The sequence below is a fragment of the Petromyzon marinus genome, chromosome 49 (genome assembly GCF_048934315.1).
Source record: "Petromyzon marinus isolate PM22_M1 ecotype Great Lakes invasive population chromosome 49, UKy_Petmar_22M1.pri1.0, whole genome shotgun sequence".
Taxonomy (NCBI): Eukaryota; Metazoa; Chordata; class Hyperoartia; order Petromyzontiformes; family Petromyzontidae; genus Petromyzon; species Petromyzon marinus.
The window spans coordinates 8,025,667-8,042,209 of NC_133715.1; the positions used below are offsets into that span (position 1 = coordinate 8,025,667).

Sequence of the window (16,543 nt, forward strand, 5' to 3'; positions counted from 1 at the left end):
TATTAGTCGCCCCGTGCCCTTATAAATCTCAACGTTCATCCTACAAAGTCCCATCACAAGGGAGATACACAAACAAATGGACAAAAAAATGTGGCCTGCATTCCAACGGTTGTACGCCGTAAGGCCCTGAAAACTCAATTTCCCTGCACAAGAACACGGAGTCAACCTTGTGGGTTGACAAGCCATGAATCTCGCTTATCCGCACAGCTGTTTGGATGACCAGGAAGTGCATTCACTTGAGCCCCGCAAGCTCTTGCCAGCGCCTGACGATGCAGATTTTTTTTTTTTAAACCACGAAATCCTTACATCTTAGCTTGTTTTCTCAACATAACTGTTTAAAGTTCCGGCAAATAAGCAATCCACCGCCCCCCCCCCCCCCCCCGTGACTGACGCAGCATTGTTTGGGGTGGCCTTCAGCCAACAGTGGATTTGACAAAGGGCTATACAAAAAAAAAACAGAAATATAAGGTACTGAAAATGTAAATAAAATGAAAACATTTGGCACGTGGCGCCCACGTGCCAGCTCGGTTGATTTGGCTGTGTCGGGTGGTGGAGGGCCAAAATCTGTGAATTGTCATTACACCGACACACGATCTCATCCCCCAAACGCTGATTACGAATCGCTAATATCGGTGGTCGTGAAAGCCGTGCCATAAAATTACTTTGTGAATGCAATTTCACGTTAATAATTGTGTGTATTACCGTTGTTGTTGTTGTTGTTGTTTTTGCAGCATGCTGGTCATCCCCCATAACCGGAAAGACTCTCCCCCATATTTGTCCGACTTTAAGAGGTTTTACCCAGATTCTACTCCGCGCCTTTTCTCCAGTAACATCCAACGGCCCTCACATCTTGTTCCACCACATCCTTCCACATCGCTCTCACTCTCCCTCTGCTCCGTCAGCCCTGCACCAGTGGCATCTCCATGGCCATTATAGTCCATATGGTGAAATATGTGTTCGTCTATGTTTGAGTCTATGGGTCTCCTTGCGAGTCCATGGGTCTCTGTGTGAGCCTATAGGTGTCTCTTTGAGTCTATGGGTCTTTGGATGAGTCTATGAGTCTCTGTGTGAGTATTTGGGTCTCTGGCTGAGTATTTGGGCATCTGTGTGAGTCTATGGGTGTCTGTGTGAGTCTCCGGGTCTCTGTGTGAGTCTTTGGGTCTCTGTGTGACTATATGGTGCTCTGTGTGAGTCTATGGGTCTCTGTGTGAGTCTATGGGTATCTAATTTAATGTACTGTACAAAGATGTGCCCAAACTTTCTCAGTCTCTCAGCCTTCTCGAGAATATTAGTGACCCCTCCTAAGGCTCTAACTACTTCATTCAGCCTAATTTCCTTCATAGAAATTCCTCACATCCATCTCAGCATTGTTTTTCTTGTCTTTGTATTTTCCTTTTGTTGTTAGTTGGGAGAGAAAGGAAAGCCACCCTCGGTTTATTAAACTTTCGCACGTCCATTCGCTTGCGGCTCTTGAACATTTTACCGACGAGTGGCACGTCTGGTTTGCATCCACGAAGTACCTGTGCGAATCATGAAATCTGTAAATGACGAGAGAGAGAAAAAAAACAACCCCATTGTATCGGAAAAAATGAGTGTAGGTCGGAAATCCACGGGTTTGAAACAACAACACAAGACCCACAATGCAATTCTTCGGGAAATACCGATGGTGCCTGCAAATGCACAAGGGCTGAGAAGTGGTCTTCATACATTACCGCGTGAATGACCCAGGGCCATTTGAGATGAAACATTCTGAATATTTCTGTATATCCATATATCTATCATTCCCCCCCCCCACTCGCATAATGTTTGCTTTTCCTGGTCCTCCTCCACTTTTTCCTGTGCCGAGCCATCATCTCCGCGCCTCAGGCCTCACACAAAAAAGAGGGGGTCCCAAATCTGGCCAGGTTTTATTGTCCTCCGATGAATCAGGGGGCCACACGGTTTGGATTTCTGCCTCGGGCCTCCAGGAACACCTCGCGCTCCCCTTGTGTTCCCCCTACCCGCCCCCCTCCCCACCGCCGAAAAAGGCAACGCATCGGACGTGCACCTGGTGAGCATGGCGATCGGCGACCTGATGGTGCTGGTCACCTGCGTACCGTCGGGTGCCATCTCCTTCTTCTACGACTCGTGGATGTTCGGGAGGCTCGGCTGCAAGCTGCTGCCCTTCCTGCAGCTCACGTCCCTGGGGATCTCCGTATTCACGCTGGTGGCCCTCAGCGCCGACAGGTTCGATGCCAGCGCCGCTTCGTCGCTTTCGCCGTTTGCCTCGCAGGGGGGCACGCAGTTCGAGCCCGGCGGCTGCCCCGGTTATATTTCTATATGTATACTTTGGAAGTTATTTGTTTAGTTTAACGCGTAGTAGGCTTCCAATATCATCCATAATAGAGGTTTTATTTTTTGTTAGATCGCGTAAATATATAAGTGTGTCGTTAAAACCCGCCACCGCCCGACACAGCCAACTAGCAAGGGTTGTCACGTAAACAGAACGTGGGCAGTTCGTCACTAGTACAGCACTAGTGTATAGTGTAGTGTATAGTGTAGTGTATAGTGTAGTGTATAGTGTAGTATACTAGTACAGCACGCCAGTGTGTTGGAGAGCCAAGCCACAGCATTTACAATCTGAGTACGACGTTTCGCCAGTAATTACAACTCGCTTCATCAGGCGACAGCCAGATTTGTCGCCTGATGAAGCTAGTTGTAATTACTGGCGAAACGTCGTACTCAGATTGTAAATGATCTGGTTCTTTCGGTAAAGTCACGTAGGTAGAAAATGTTAATGAAACAAAAAATAATATATAATCTTAGCTCTTTCGGTAAAGTCACGTTGAAGGGACACAATAAAATAATAAAATATATATAAAACAAAAAAATTCTCACGACGTTTCGACCATAACACAAACGGTCGTCATCAGGTTTGTGTTATGGTCGAAACGTCGTGAGAATTTTTTATTGTTTTATATATATTTTATTATTTTATTGTTTCCCTTCAACGTGACTTTACCGAAAGAGCTAAGATTATGAATTACTGCAGTCACGAAAGCTTTAAATCAAAAAAATAATATCTCACGAAGTTTCGATCGCAACACAAGCGGTCGTCCTCAGGCGGAAAAAAACAATCCAGCAGTAGAACTGCTGAACCAGCGAGAGAGATGTTACAACAAGGTAACAACAGGAAAAGCTGATGACGACCGCTTGTGTTGCGATCGAAACGTCGTAGTTTTTTGTTATTTTCTTCGAACATATCTACGTGACTTTACCGAAAGACCCAAAGAAGATGAATTCCTGCAGTCACGAAAGCTTGAAGTCAAGATTTGTACGTCCACACATTACGTGGCACGGCCCCAGTTCGGCTCGGATGTGCCGCCAGTGGAAAAAGGGAGTGCTGGAGGGGCTTCAGGGTCACGTGTCCCCCCACCCCCCTCCCCCCCCCCCCCCGCTGGCTTGCAGGTACAGAGCCATCGTGAGGCCCATGGACGAACCGCGTCACGGCCGCTTCAGCTCGACGTGGTTCACCGTGCTGTGCATCTGGCTGGGCTCCATCGCCCTCGCCACGCCAGACAGCGTCCTGGCCGACGTCGTGCCCCTCCCCTTCACGCTGCTCGCGCTGAACGCCTCCTCCAACACCACCGTGGCGGTCACCACCACCAGCATGGTGTGCGTGCCCTTCCCGCACAACGGCACGGCGGCGATGCGCGCCCACGCCGTGGCGGTGTCGTGCGTGTACTTCGTGGCGCCGCTCACGCTCATCACCGTCTTCTACTGCTTCATCTCGGCCGAGCTGCTCGGCTCGGCCGGTAGAGTTCCCGGCAACAATGCGGTGAGCCTCCGAAAGGGCGGCGGCGGCGGCAGGGGGCGTGACGGTGTGCACATGTGGCCGTGTGTGTGTGTGTCAAGATCAGCCAGTCGACCTTTGACACCTGGGTCTGCCCCCGTGACCTCCTGCCAGCGGTCGTTCGACACTTCACGTGGCCTTAAAGTGCGCAAGCGCCAGGCGACTAAAATGCAGAAAGTTGGCGCAGTGGTGAGCACGGGTGGTGCAACTGCCAGGCATCTTAAGTCAGTCCGCCCATGGCACCTGGATATGCTCCGTGACCTCCTGCCAGCGTGGCCTCAAAGTTGACCCAGCGCCTCGCTGTTGTGAGTGTGTGGAGTGATGGTGGTTAGCGCGCTACGCTACGAACCAACCCGAGTTCTATTCCAGCTCGTGGCCAACAACCAGTGGCGATTATCCAAATCACTCCTCGGCCTCCCACAGGTTGGTTCGACTCAAATGAGTACCTGGTGCGGTGTGTAAACATCGCCACTCGGGAGACAAAGGCGGCCAGGCGTGGTGCTGGCCACCCACCCCCCTCGTGTGCCGTTTCCAGCTTTCACAGCCGCTCGCTAACAGCGCTTGCCCCAACAGCCTGTTTCAGTTTCATTTTATTAGGTATAGCCCTGTGAGCCATTCGGCTCTTGAATCGGGTGCAACCGCAACAAACATAAAAAAACATGAACAAGAAAACATTTTTACGTGACTATGCGCCAACAGAAAAATCCAGGAAAAACCAGCAAAATCTTCCTGAAAAAGCACCGTACACCAACGCTGTGTGCAAAAATCCCAGTGGGATGCAAGTCAAACAACAACAACAACAACCACAAGACAACTTAGATTAAAGCCATCAGTACAACTCCGTACTACAACAAACAGACACGGCCAAACCAAAAAAACTTTTCGAAATCACCAAAAAATAAAGCCATAAAAGCGATATAACAGTGAGCATAGGGACTGTGACCGAAATTTCACAATAAACGACACAAACAACATGTACCACCAAAACCCTGTAGCCATAGCTGGCTGCATGAGTCACTCCACAACAGCAGGAGCATCAGTCGGAGTATCACACATTTTTTCAATGCACCTTTAAAGATCAGCACGCTAAATCAAAACACAAGATCATACTTTGCAGCGGTCATCCGGAGCGAAACATTTGATTTTAGGCCATTGAATAGCAGTGGCAGCTAGGGGTGTACAACTCCTCTAGAGCAGTTTTGAAGGCTACACGAGGGGATATTTTGTCTTGCTGTGCGTTCTCTCCCTCTTGTCAGTTCCCTCTCGTTGTGCTGCCTTCGCTTGCTCTCCTCCCTGCCTTTGAGACAGCAACGGAGCAGGCCTGCAGAAGTGGGGGGAGGGGGGGGCGTTGGGGCTTGCAGTTTCTAGAAATCCCGCAGCGAACAAGGTGGCGATGATGTTCAATAAGCACCTCGCAACCTTCGCGCGACGTAACAGACGTGCGTTCATCGGTGCCACCGTTGTCCGTGGAGGATTTTTTTTTATTTTAAACAATAATTTGCGTGTGCTCGATTCCGTCGACAGCGGGAGATCGAGGGGTGGGGTGTTCATTCCTCCTGTAAGCGGCCCACCCAAATTGGCACCAGCCGTTTTCATATAGACGTGCGTGCGTTAAATTATCAAAGTAAACTTTCATTTCAATTTTTTTCCAAAATGTATTTGATGCCATTATCAAATCAGTCAACAGTCCATTAACACGTATTAGAATCTAAGGGACGATTCCCAATTAACTATAGCAATATGAATGTAACAACATGTGGCTAAGCTCAATGATAACGCGTGCCTACCCATCTTTGATCTGCACGTGGCAGCATTGTGCCTGTGTAGCTTCAGGTCCAAGCCCTGAGTCACCATGCAGCACGTGGACGCCGCCATTTCACCCCAACACGTGTGAGGCAGTGGCAAGCTGCAGTAACAAACTCACTGCAACACGTTGTGGCTGTGTGTGTCTCTCTAGTTGTGGCTGTGTGTCTCTCTCTAGTTGTGGCTGTGTGTGTCTCTCTCTAGTTGTGGCTGTGTGTCTCTCTAGTTGTGGCTGTGCGTCTCTCTCTCTAGTTGTGGCTGTGTGTCTCTCTCTAGTTGTGGCTGTGTGTCTCTCTCTAGTTGTGGCTGTGTGTCTCTCTCTAATTGTGGCTGTGTGTCTCTCTCTAGTTGTGGCTGTGTGTCTCTCTCTAGTTGTGGCTGTGTGTCTCTCTCTAGTTGTGGCTGTGTGTCTCTCTCTAGTTGTGGCTGTGTGTCTCTCTCTAGTTGTGGCTGTGTGTCTCTCTCTCTAGTTGTGGCTGTGTCTCTCTCTCTCGTTGTGGCTGTGTGTCTCTCTCTAGTTGTGGCTGTGTCTCTCTCTCTAGTTGTGGCTGTGTCTCTCTCTAGTTGTGGCTGTGTGTCTCTCTCTCTAGTTGTGGCTGTGTGTCTCTCTCTAGTTGTGGCTGTGTGTCTCTCTCTCTAGTTGTGGCTGTGTGTCTCTCTCTAGTTGTGGCTGTGTGTCTCTCTCTAGTTGTGGCTGTGTGTCTCTCTCTAGTTGTGGCTGTGTGTGTGTCTCTCTCTCTCTCTAGTTGTGGCTGTGTGTCTCTAGGTGTAGCTGTGTGTCTCTCTCTAGTTGTGGCTGTGTGTCTCTCTCTAGTTGTGGCTGTGTGTCTCTCTCTCTCTCTTGCGTTCTCTCTCCCAGAGTGAAGCGTGGGCAAATAAATAACCCGCATGACCGACGCGGGGAGACCTTCATTCGGCGGTGGGCTATACATTTAGTATTTTAACGATTTTCATGCTCATGCCACATTTAGATTAATGGGAGGCGAACAAAACTGTAGGAACGAGCCGTTCCAAAAGATGTAAAAAATCGAGACGAAAGCAAGTTACCGACGCCGTGCATCAAATCGTGACGTTCGATTCGTGACTTTTATGTCGAACCGACGTGGGGTGGGGGGGAGGGGGACGACGGGGATGACCCGCAGACGAGTTCACACTACACACCCACCCCTCCCCGGTGCTCTGGCTCGGTGTGCGCTGCCGTGCCAATCCGCGCGCCGCTCCTCTTCCCCCTCCTCCGCTGCGCAGGCGAGGCAGGTGAGCAGCCGCCGTCGGCTCGCTAAGACGGTGCTGCTGCTGGTGGCTCTCTTCGCCCTCTGCTCGCTGCCCAACCACGCGCTGCAGCTCTACCGCGTGTTCCGCGATCAGTCGCAGCCGGACCTCTCCCCGACGCACAAGGCGTTCTTCCTGCTGTCCCGCGCGCTCATCTTCGCCAACTCGTGCGTCAACCCGCTGGCGCTCTGCGCCGTCTCCAGCGGTTTCCGCGGCCACCTGCGCCAGACGCTGTGCGAGCGGCCCGCCGCGCGGCCTCCGCTTCTCGCCTGCTGCGAGCGAGGAGGACCCGCGCCCCTGCGGCGGGGTCACAGCGCGACGCTCGGCACCTCGTCCAGGGTCACGGGGTCGACGCGGCTCACGATGCAGAGCGTCAACGCGGTGGGCGGAGGGCACGGGCACGCCAAGGCGTACGGCCCCGCCGCCGGCATTGACGTGGACACTTAAGAGGGCCGGAGGAGGCGTCGTTGCTTTGGACTTGATGTGCTTCTGGTTATCGGGGGGCGGGTGCAAGGAGGGACCAGTGAAGCGAGTTGCTTCGGGTCCGCTGCGTTTGCGAGCGCATGTCACCGCCAGTGTGCAATAGAGCAAGCCGTGCTCCTGATGGATGATCACGAGTCGCCTTGGCTGTGTGATCGTGCTGAATTCATTATCATTCCCGAAGCGCTCTCTCGCACGCACACGTATCTGCTGCAGCTGGTTTTTGTCGTATTTAGTTTGTTGTCCGTCCCCCGCACCTCCGATTCGCACGGTTTGGCTACGCACGGTGCGAAAGAAGTTCAACATACAGACGTACGCGCACGTGTGGATACGTAAGAGGCAGGAACTGCAGCGGATTCCCTTGTATAAGAGGGCAAGACATATTGGTGTGGCTGCTTTAAAAGATTCCGCTGTACGATCGTGCCGATCTCAAAGTTGTTCTTAAGCACCGGACAAATGTACACACGCACATTTATGTTTTATTTTATTTTGGCACAAGTATAACTCATTGGGGAATAGATGCTCATTGTCGATGGGAATCTGGTTACATATTAAAAACTTGATTACAGCAGCAACAACAAAACATGAACAAAATAATCCCAAAACGACTGCACGTGGTCACATTCCGAATGGCACGGTCGTGCGTCAACATCACGGTAGAACCCGCACACAAAAAATACACGGCTAACAGAACGCATCACATACAAATAGAGCATTTAGAACTTAAAGTCTACATGTGCCGGCTACATACGCGGGAGATTCTATTTGGGCAGCCGACAGAGGGAAAGCCGTCCTCCGTGTCCCTTTCATAGATTTCACGCGGCTTCTTGATCGTTGAGAATTCATCAATTTCCCCACCCGCCTGATGCACACACACACACACGAAGACAAATATCCCCTGTGTATAGCCTCTAACAGCCTGTAGGTGCAAGTGCTGTTAGTGAGCACCAATGGGGGCCAGCGCACGAGGGAGTAGTTGGCCAAGACCAAGTCCGGGCACCTTTGTCTCCCCAATGTGACGACTTTTACACGCCGCATGGGGACTCATTTATGGCTGAGTCGACCTCGGAGAGGCCCAGGATCGGTTATAATATTCACCACTAGTTATTGAACGTGAGCAGGAATTGAACACCACACACACACACACTCAAACACACCTTGTTTATGGGCTTTGGAGTTTAAAGGCAGGGAGCCATGATGGCCTTGGACAGAGGGAAGGCGATATCATTTGTGCTTCCCTGAAAGATCATGGAAGCCTCCATGGCTGGTTGATGATGTATAGAGAGAGTGAGAGAGAGAGACCCACAAAGACAAAGACCCCCCGTGTAGCCTTAACAGACTTGGGACAAGTGCTGTGAGCGAGCACCTATGAAGGCCGGCACGGTACACAAGGGGGTGGGTGGCCAGCACCACATCCGGCTGCCTTTGTCTCCCAAGTGGCGATGTTTGCACATCGCACCAGGTACTCATTTGAGGCTGAGTCGACCTAGGGGAGGCCCAGGAGCGATTCAGATAATTGTCACTGGTGTTGGCCGTGAGCGGTAATTAAATTCGGGGAAAGACCTACACCCACACACCTGCGATGCGCATGGCTACTTAGAGGCAGCAGTGGCAGCTACACACACACGCGCGTACATGGGCGCATTTATTTAATGGAGGTAATCAGTCGGGGGAATCTCGTACAACGCCATCACTCACGCTCCAACCGGGGTTTGTTTCATCTGCACGTGTCGCAGACAGAGCCCACTCGTTGAAGCGAATGCCACTAACACCGCGGACAAAACCTATTGCCTCCACTGCTGGCCATGCCAATTCCTTTCTTGCCTCCCAGCAGTTCTGCTGGAACGCAGTGCCGGATTATCCTCGTAGCTAAAGTAGCTACATATGTACTAGCTACATAAGTAGTAGCTACATATGTAGTAGCTACATAAGTAGTAGCTACGGGCCCCGCACTTTCAAGGGCCCCGCACGAAATGCTTTCAAGCTATCAATTCCGGTCCAGTGATTCTGCACTTGCTCAATTACTATAGTACTATACCGCCTTCAACTTTTATGAACGACTGGGTTGTTTAAGGTTAACGATTTGTCGTATTATCTGGCTGTATAGCAAATGAAAAAAATACAATTACTTTACTATGCAAGTAAAAAAAATCGTTTTCAATATTTACGTGGTATTTTTTGTATTTAATTTAGGGCCCCTTTATAACATCATGCTACAGGCCCCGCGCTTGCTTCATCCGGCACTGCAGGATCGACGCTCGTAGCGCGGGGCAAGGGGGGGGGGCTTGCCGTACGTGCGCCCCACGGGACACAACATATCCCCCCCCCCGCCCCCCCCGTATGTTTCCACGAAGTTGCCCGGCCGTGCTCGATGTTGCGAATTGTCGGCGTGAAGCAAACTGTGCCACTCCCCGAGTACGAGGCGCCGCCTGTCCGCGAATGACGACCCCCTTACGTCGATTCGTAAACTCGTGGCCGTTCGGGGGGGTTAAAGGTCGTGTCGGTGCAATGTCGGGTTTTGAACTCGGCTGCCCGACAGAGTCAATCACGTCGAATCGCCACGTGACGTGTTTAGTTCGCTGTCCTGCCGCCGCACGTCCGCCGATGAGCGCGGTTGGCCACGCGCGGTGCGAAAGAAGTCGAGCGTTGCGTGGGCAAATGTGCCAATTTGGTTTGGTTTTCGGCAAAATGTTGAAAATCAAGCCGCAAAAAAAATGTTTCTGACGGCTGCATGCGACGTTTCGACGGAGACTGCATCCAGCGTCATCATCGGGGATGTTCGCAGCAGCTCAGCTCGCGCGTATTAAAGTTCGGCATACGATGTTGAAGAAATGGAAGTGACAGGCCAAATTTGAATCGCTGCCGGGACACCGCTCCGGACTGATCCTGGTGAACTCGAAGCGCTGCACGTATGTTTGCGTGGTTACCGATGTCGTATGTCTGCGCGAGTGTTTGACATTGATAATTGCGGGAAGATGCCCACACCAGAGAGTCGTTCGTGCGAAGCTCGTAATGCCGATACTGAACTTGCACCGTGACAGTGCTGTGTTGCGTAGTGTCGTGAAATGTTTTCCTTTTATTTATGCACGTTTGTATTTTAATAGGAACGTTTTTTTTTTAATTGGACATTAAAGCACCTTATTGCGTTTTGTATAGCACATTCCTGCGGAGGGAGCTGGTAGGAACGTTGGGTTGCTCGGTCAATGGCCAGGGTCAACGGCGGCACCACGTGGTGTATTCCGCACAATATGCCCGACTGTGAGGGCGGGCACAAGCCGGCATGAGTAGGTTAAACGTTGAGTTTTATAAGGGCACCACGGGGTGACCAGCCCCTCCCCGCACAGCCCCACCCCTCCCACCTCCCACCCAGCCCCTCCCTCCCCTCCCCACCCAGCCCCTCCCCACCCAGCCCCTCCCCACCCTCCCCTCCCCACCCAGCCCCTCCCCACTCTCCCCTCTCCACCCAGCCCCACCCTCCCATTTTTGGATGCACGACGGACGGACGGACACAATAATCCCCTGTGGGCTGGTGTAACCAGGAGGTTCCTACCAGTATATCTTCTTTAGCATCGTCGTCTGTCCGCAGTAGCAATTCTCTAACCACTGCTGGATGAACACATTCCTGTTGTGAAATGCCACTACACACCCAGCTCATCTTACTTCCACGTGTTAAAGGACACGGGTGGAATGTATCTGACCTCCCATCGCTTTGGAGACGGGGGTTGGTAGGATCGCGTAGTGATTTGTGAAACTCCCAAACCTGCTGGGCTACTGTGCGGTGGTGAAGAGATAGCGGCACAGCAAGCGGGTTTCGTTATCCCTCCGCCTCGCCAACTATTCAGACCTTTTGAGTGCTGTCCCTGATGTGCACGAGGGAGTTTTCCTCCGGTTACTCTGGCTTATTCCCACCTGTGAAACGCTCATTGTGTCTTTATCGTGTGGGTGGGTAAACATCCCAATGCAGAACCCTCCTCCAGAAGGGTCTTGAGACTCTTCATCATGATTAGTAGTCGTGGTAGTAATGAGCAGGGAGTCACCAGTGGCAGTCCTATGGATGGACTGAGTCTCGTCGTAGGAACGTGGAATTTCCACCGACTGGCTCAGGGGCCGGCAGTGGAGATGAGCGCCACCCCACACGCCGCTGGGGCATAGGGACAAATAAAAAAATGTGAAGGTAAAAAATGTGACAATGTGAAAAACGCCGAATAGTGCCACCTGTGAAATTGTTCACATCGCGGGGCATTCGGGCAACGTGGAGACGGATCGTTAAACCGCCGGGCTGAGGTCATACTCTTCCGTTGTTGGTGAAGGAGGAGAGCATAGACGCTGTTGGTTGGAGCATGGTGCAAGCAGGACGATGGGTCTGGCTGCACTGCCCTCTCTGATCACGACAGCCCTCACAGCAGCAGCCTTTGTGTGGCGCCTGTTTCATTTGTGGCGGTCACTCATCCCCAGCACCGTCCATGGCTAAAATTCCGCTCGGCTTCTGAGATCTGAAAAGATCGGGCGGCGCAAATATCAGTCATTGGTAAACAGATTATTTGGTGGTGATGCCACTGCAGCTGATTTGGCAGTGGTGCAGAAGTACATTTAACACACAGAAACTAAACACATTAATCAATACAACTGCAATAGTACAACAGCAGTTGTCCTAGGGATAGACTGGCCACTGCCACACGACAGTCGAATTCTACTCCCGGGCTTGGTGTGGTTAAGAACTGTCCTTTTTGAGCATAAAATACATTCTAATTATCGCAGGCAATTCCTCTATCCTCCTGAAATCATATCGTCTATTCTATCACTTCTGCTAGGTGAGCGTGTAGACTCTGGAGTTGTATTATTAATGCGATTACAATATATATAATCTCCCGTTAAGCAAAGCTTAACGAAAGTTTTCATACAAAACGTGTGTAATCGGTGCATTCCGTTGCTTGTTATCACCGTTCACCACCTGCACAGCTGGTAGAAGTGGTGATCCTTGCTGGAGATTGTGCGCATGTAACTGTAAGAGCGTACGCTTATCGAGCGTCGTATCAACGTTGGCTAAATGCTCGTCTCGTCCGTGATGATCCATCGCTAATTGGTTGGTGCCGTTGTAATTGTGTGGCTTGTTGTAAATGTGCACCGACGAATGTTTTATGATCGTACCGTACTCCTGTGTGCTGCTTGGAAATTGTGTGTGTTGCAGGGACGGGTTTCAGTTAAAAAAAAAATGATAAATCAGGTTTCACATTCTTCCGATATTTAAGGACAATTTCACAAAATATTCAGATGTATTTCAAGATCGTTTGCATCGCGTAACGACGTCATTGCGTCTTCATGCTGACCAAGGTGCCGTCACGCGATGCCACTCGGAAAAGAACGGACGTGACGTTTCATCAATCATATTCTCAGATTATTTATTTTTTTCAGATTTTTTTTTTATTCAAAAAGTCTGGAAAGACGTCGCTGGTCTGTTAACATCACCGGGGCTTCACGCAAAGGAGAAGTTTTGTCCGTCGGCAGCAGTTATTTTTTGGCGTTACGAGATTAATCTAATCTTGCGGGGGGGTTGCGACCCTTCGCGATTCGTTCGGCACCACTCGTCCGCTTCGAATGATTTATTCCGAGAAGAGGGTGAATCGGCAGAGAGACGTGCTTCAGCATAATAGCCAGCGTGTCCTCCAAACAATCGCGAGTGCCTATACCGCGTACCGCATATAACAGGTACAAAAAGGTAAAGGAGCAACCCTGAAATTACCTTGTTATTCCCACTGCGGGTGGGAGTTGCACCGCCTCTTGTTGCGAAGATTCTCCACCGCCCACAAGAGGGAGCTCAAGAGACGTCCTCTATAGACATTCGGGCTTACTCTTCCCCGCTGGCTTCAGATGTCTTGTAAAAAGTGGCGACGCCCGAGCATCACTCCACCGTGCACACGCGACCTGCCGGTTTCGCGGTGCATCCACTTATAACCGCTCGGTGGACAGGGGCAAGGGGATTCAAGGCACTTGCACCGTCGTTTCAACTGCCACACCGGAAGACTGCTGAACCGGTAACCTCTGCGTTGCAAGCCCAGCACACTGACCAATAATAACCCCGGCAGCATCCCGAACCGTGGATATTTGGGGGACCCCCGAAACAGTGGAAGCTGGAAAGGTCAAATCGAACTCCCAAAGCTCGACGATGGAGCGGCGCGCGAAGCAACGCCGATTTGTTGTCGTCGGCGTCGTTGGCTGCGTCTCTGCGCCGCGCTTAAACGCCACGCGCTAGCGCATTCCCAAAATCGGGTCCTCTGCCGAGTGGTAACTAAACCGTAGCATTGAATTGCGCGTTCCAGGATCGCCTGGTGATGTTCACCGGTTTCCGTAGCAGCCGCTGGACGCTCCGAGATACGTTGAGAGACCGGAGGGTGATTTGATCGCCGGCAGTTGACGATGTCAGAATCGCGGTGGAGGTCGCGCCCGATATTGGAGCAATAAACTCGGGCCAAGCGAAAGGTGAACCGGCTTGGTTTCAAGGCCGATATTTTCTCAGTTGCTCGAGCGTCACGGGTTCAACGTCCAGGACGGGGCCGCGCTCGTCCCAGCGTGGTCCGATGAGATCGGGCACCATCTGCCGAGGCTCCGCCACTTGGCAAGGAGCCAACAACACTGGCCGAGGCAAGGATCAACTGGCCCCCGCTAAAGGAATGTGGAATTGCTGTGCCACAAAGTGGTTCGTGACCGCCGAATTAAATGAGTGCCGTGCCTAACTATACATAGCACACACATACCTGTCAACCCCTTATCAACGCCTACCCTATTACAGACCAATTCGGAGGTTATTGGTCGCCCCGTGCCCTTATAAATTTCGACGTTCATCCTGTAAAGTCCCATCACAAGGGAGAAACACAAATTGACACGGTGTTTTGGCCCGTATTGAAACGGCTGTACGCCGCATGGACCTGAAAACTCAATTTCCCCGTACAAGAATACGGGCTAAACCGTATGGGGTTGACAAATATGCGCAGATACGTGCGTACAATGTGTACCCCATAACTTGATATACTCGAGTGTGGGTTAAATAGTCTCACTACACATGCATTGAACCGAATCAGCCGATGACGGAAGCTCAGCAAGCAAGGTGTTGGGCCGGCGGGGACAATGATTGGATGGGTGAGCGTCGCGTGCATGAGAGGCAAAAGCGCTACAGGCGACGTGGGCAGTGAGAGAGGGTGATCCATGGTTCGGAAATCATCCTCCACCCGTCATCAACCCGTAACTCACCTGCGCCGTCACATGTGGTACAATTGAACACGTAGGCTGTCGCGACAAATATCCATAATACAGGTAGGGGGGGAATTTGGGGGGGGGGGGGCTAGATCGTGTAAATATAAATGTGTCGTTAAACCCGCCACCACCCGACACAGCCAATTAGTACGGTTTGTCACGTAAACAGAACGTGCCAATTCGTTACTAGTACAGCACACTGGTGTGTTGTGGAGAGCAAATCCACAACATTTACAATCTGTAAATGTGGATTCTATGGTCAAATATCGTTCACAGCCACGCGAGGGCTTGGGGGTGCCTTATTCCAGCAGTGGGTTGACAAAACTGGCTGTACAAGTCCGTGTAAACATCATCAGCCATGAATATCACCTTAGCACCTGCACACAAGGCATGTACTAGCATATATACGTTTATATGTAGAGTCTGCACATATGGCCTTCATAGGTGCTCACTAGCAGCACTTGACCCAAAAGTCTGTTAAGTTTTTTGTGTCTGGTTTGTTGTTACCCCCCCCCCGCGCCGCTGCACCTCCGATTCACAAGGTTGGCTACGTACGGTGCGAAATAAGTACAACATCGATACGGTACCTCTAAAGGGAATTTATTATCGTCACAATTCGTTTTGCCTTTCACACGGTAGTATATTGGCCCGTATACCACGAGGCCATCGACCAAAATGTGAAATCTGGCCCTGTGATCATGCCTCTGCTGTCCAACTCTCAACGACAAAAACAACCTCCGGTGAAAAACCGCTTGCCGCAAAATCATCGGCGGCCGGCAGTCGGAATCCAATTTTTCATTTCCACATTTTTTAGTGCTGGAAAGAGGAGGGCACACTGTGTGATAGCGATGCAGGGGAGTGGTTACGAGGCGTGGGGAGGAGGGTAGGTCATATGCTCCCCCCCATCCACCCCTCCGTGTCCAAACAATAACTCTCTCTAATGAAATGCAGATATTTAGGGGTTTTTGCCGGTTGGGGGGGGGGAGATCTTGTTTGCCAGCGAAAAGACGTTCTCCAGTACAATGCTTTTGGCGGGTGTTCGCGGCCCGTTTACGAAAATAAATACCCGCACTACGACGGATATTTGGCCAAAACATGTTGTTAGCGTTGTTGTTGCTGCTGCTGTTGTTATTGCAGATGGGAAATGTGAAAAAGTGAATCCCATTGCTCTGCGGGTGATCTAACGTGCGACGGTTTAAAATTATAAATGTCACTTGCTGTCCTCTCCCTTAAATATACAGTAAATGTTTTCATTTCATTACAAACTTGTCTCGTCAGCCTCACGTTATTTGCTTCCAAAACTGCCACATTTATTTTCAATCCACACAGCTGGTGTCAATCATCGGGGAATGTTGGGCCATACTTAACCGCAATAGCCAGAGTGGGTCGGTGGAAGGTGGTGGTGGGTGGAGATCTATTCACACATCACGGCCACTTCTTATGGCAGATCTTTATGTAGATTTGAGAGCAGCATATTTGTACGTTGAAGGGGTCGAGCCAGATGATCGATGCCTCCTTCGTATTTGTGGAACTGCCATTCATATTTACCGTGGCTGGGAATCGAACTCAGGTGATGGGTTGTTTTTTTTTTACATTCACTATGACTATACTCTCAAAATAATATATTATCGCGTGTAAATTATTTAAACCAAATTTCAATACATATCAAAATTGTACCACCTTTAGGTAATAACTAATCATCGGCCATGATCAATCCACTGCTGGATGAAGCCCTCCCCCAAGTCAGCGCCACCGCTGACGATCTCGCAATGTACACCCAGCACACGTTAATGATCACGTATCTGAACTACACAGATACTGCAAAAATGTAAAGCCTTCAAAATCTCCCTTTCATGGGTACATTGGCCTACTCTTCCATGCTGGCTTGTAACCGATGGGAGTACTCACAAC

The 16,543-nt window shown here is 50.7% G+C and overlaps 1 protein-coding gene across 6 annotated transcripts in view; it reads left to right on the forward strand.

Moving 5' to 3' along the window:
• Nucleotides 1–10,542, forward strand: part of GRPR (gastrin releasing peptide receptor) — a 34,496-nt gene extending 23,954 nt beyond the window's left edge. For all 6 annotated transcript variants that reach the window (XM_032972748.2, XM_032972751.2, XM_032972749.2 and 3 more), the window contains 3 exons: nt 2,028–2,226; nt 3,448–3,817; nt 6,881–10,542. In XM_032972748.2, the coding sequence (XP_032828639.1) occupies nt 2,028–2,226; nt 3,448–3,817; nt 6,881–7,351 (1,040 nt within the window). In that variant the 3' untranslated portion in view covers nt 7,352–10,542. The remainder of the gene's footprint in view (nt 1–2,027; nt 2,227–3,447; nt 3,818–6,880) is intronic.
• Nucleotides 10,543–16,543: the final 6,001 nt, after the last annotated feature.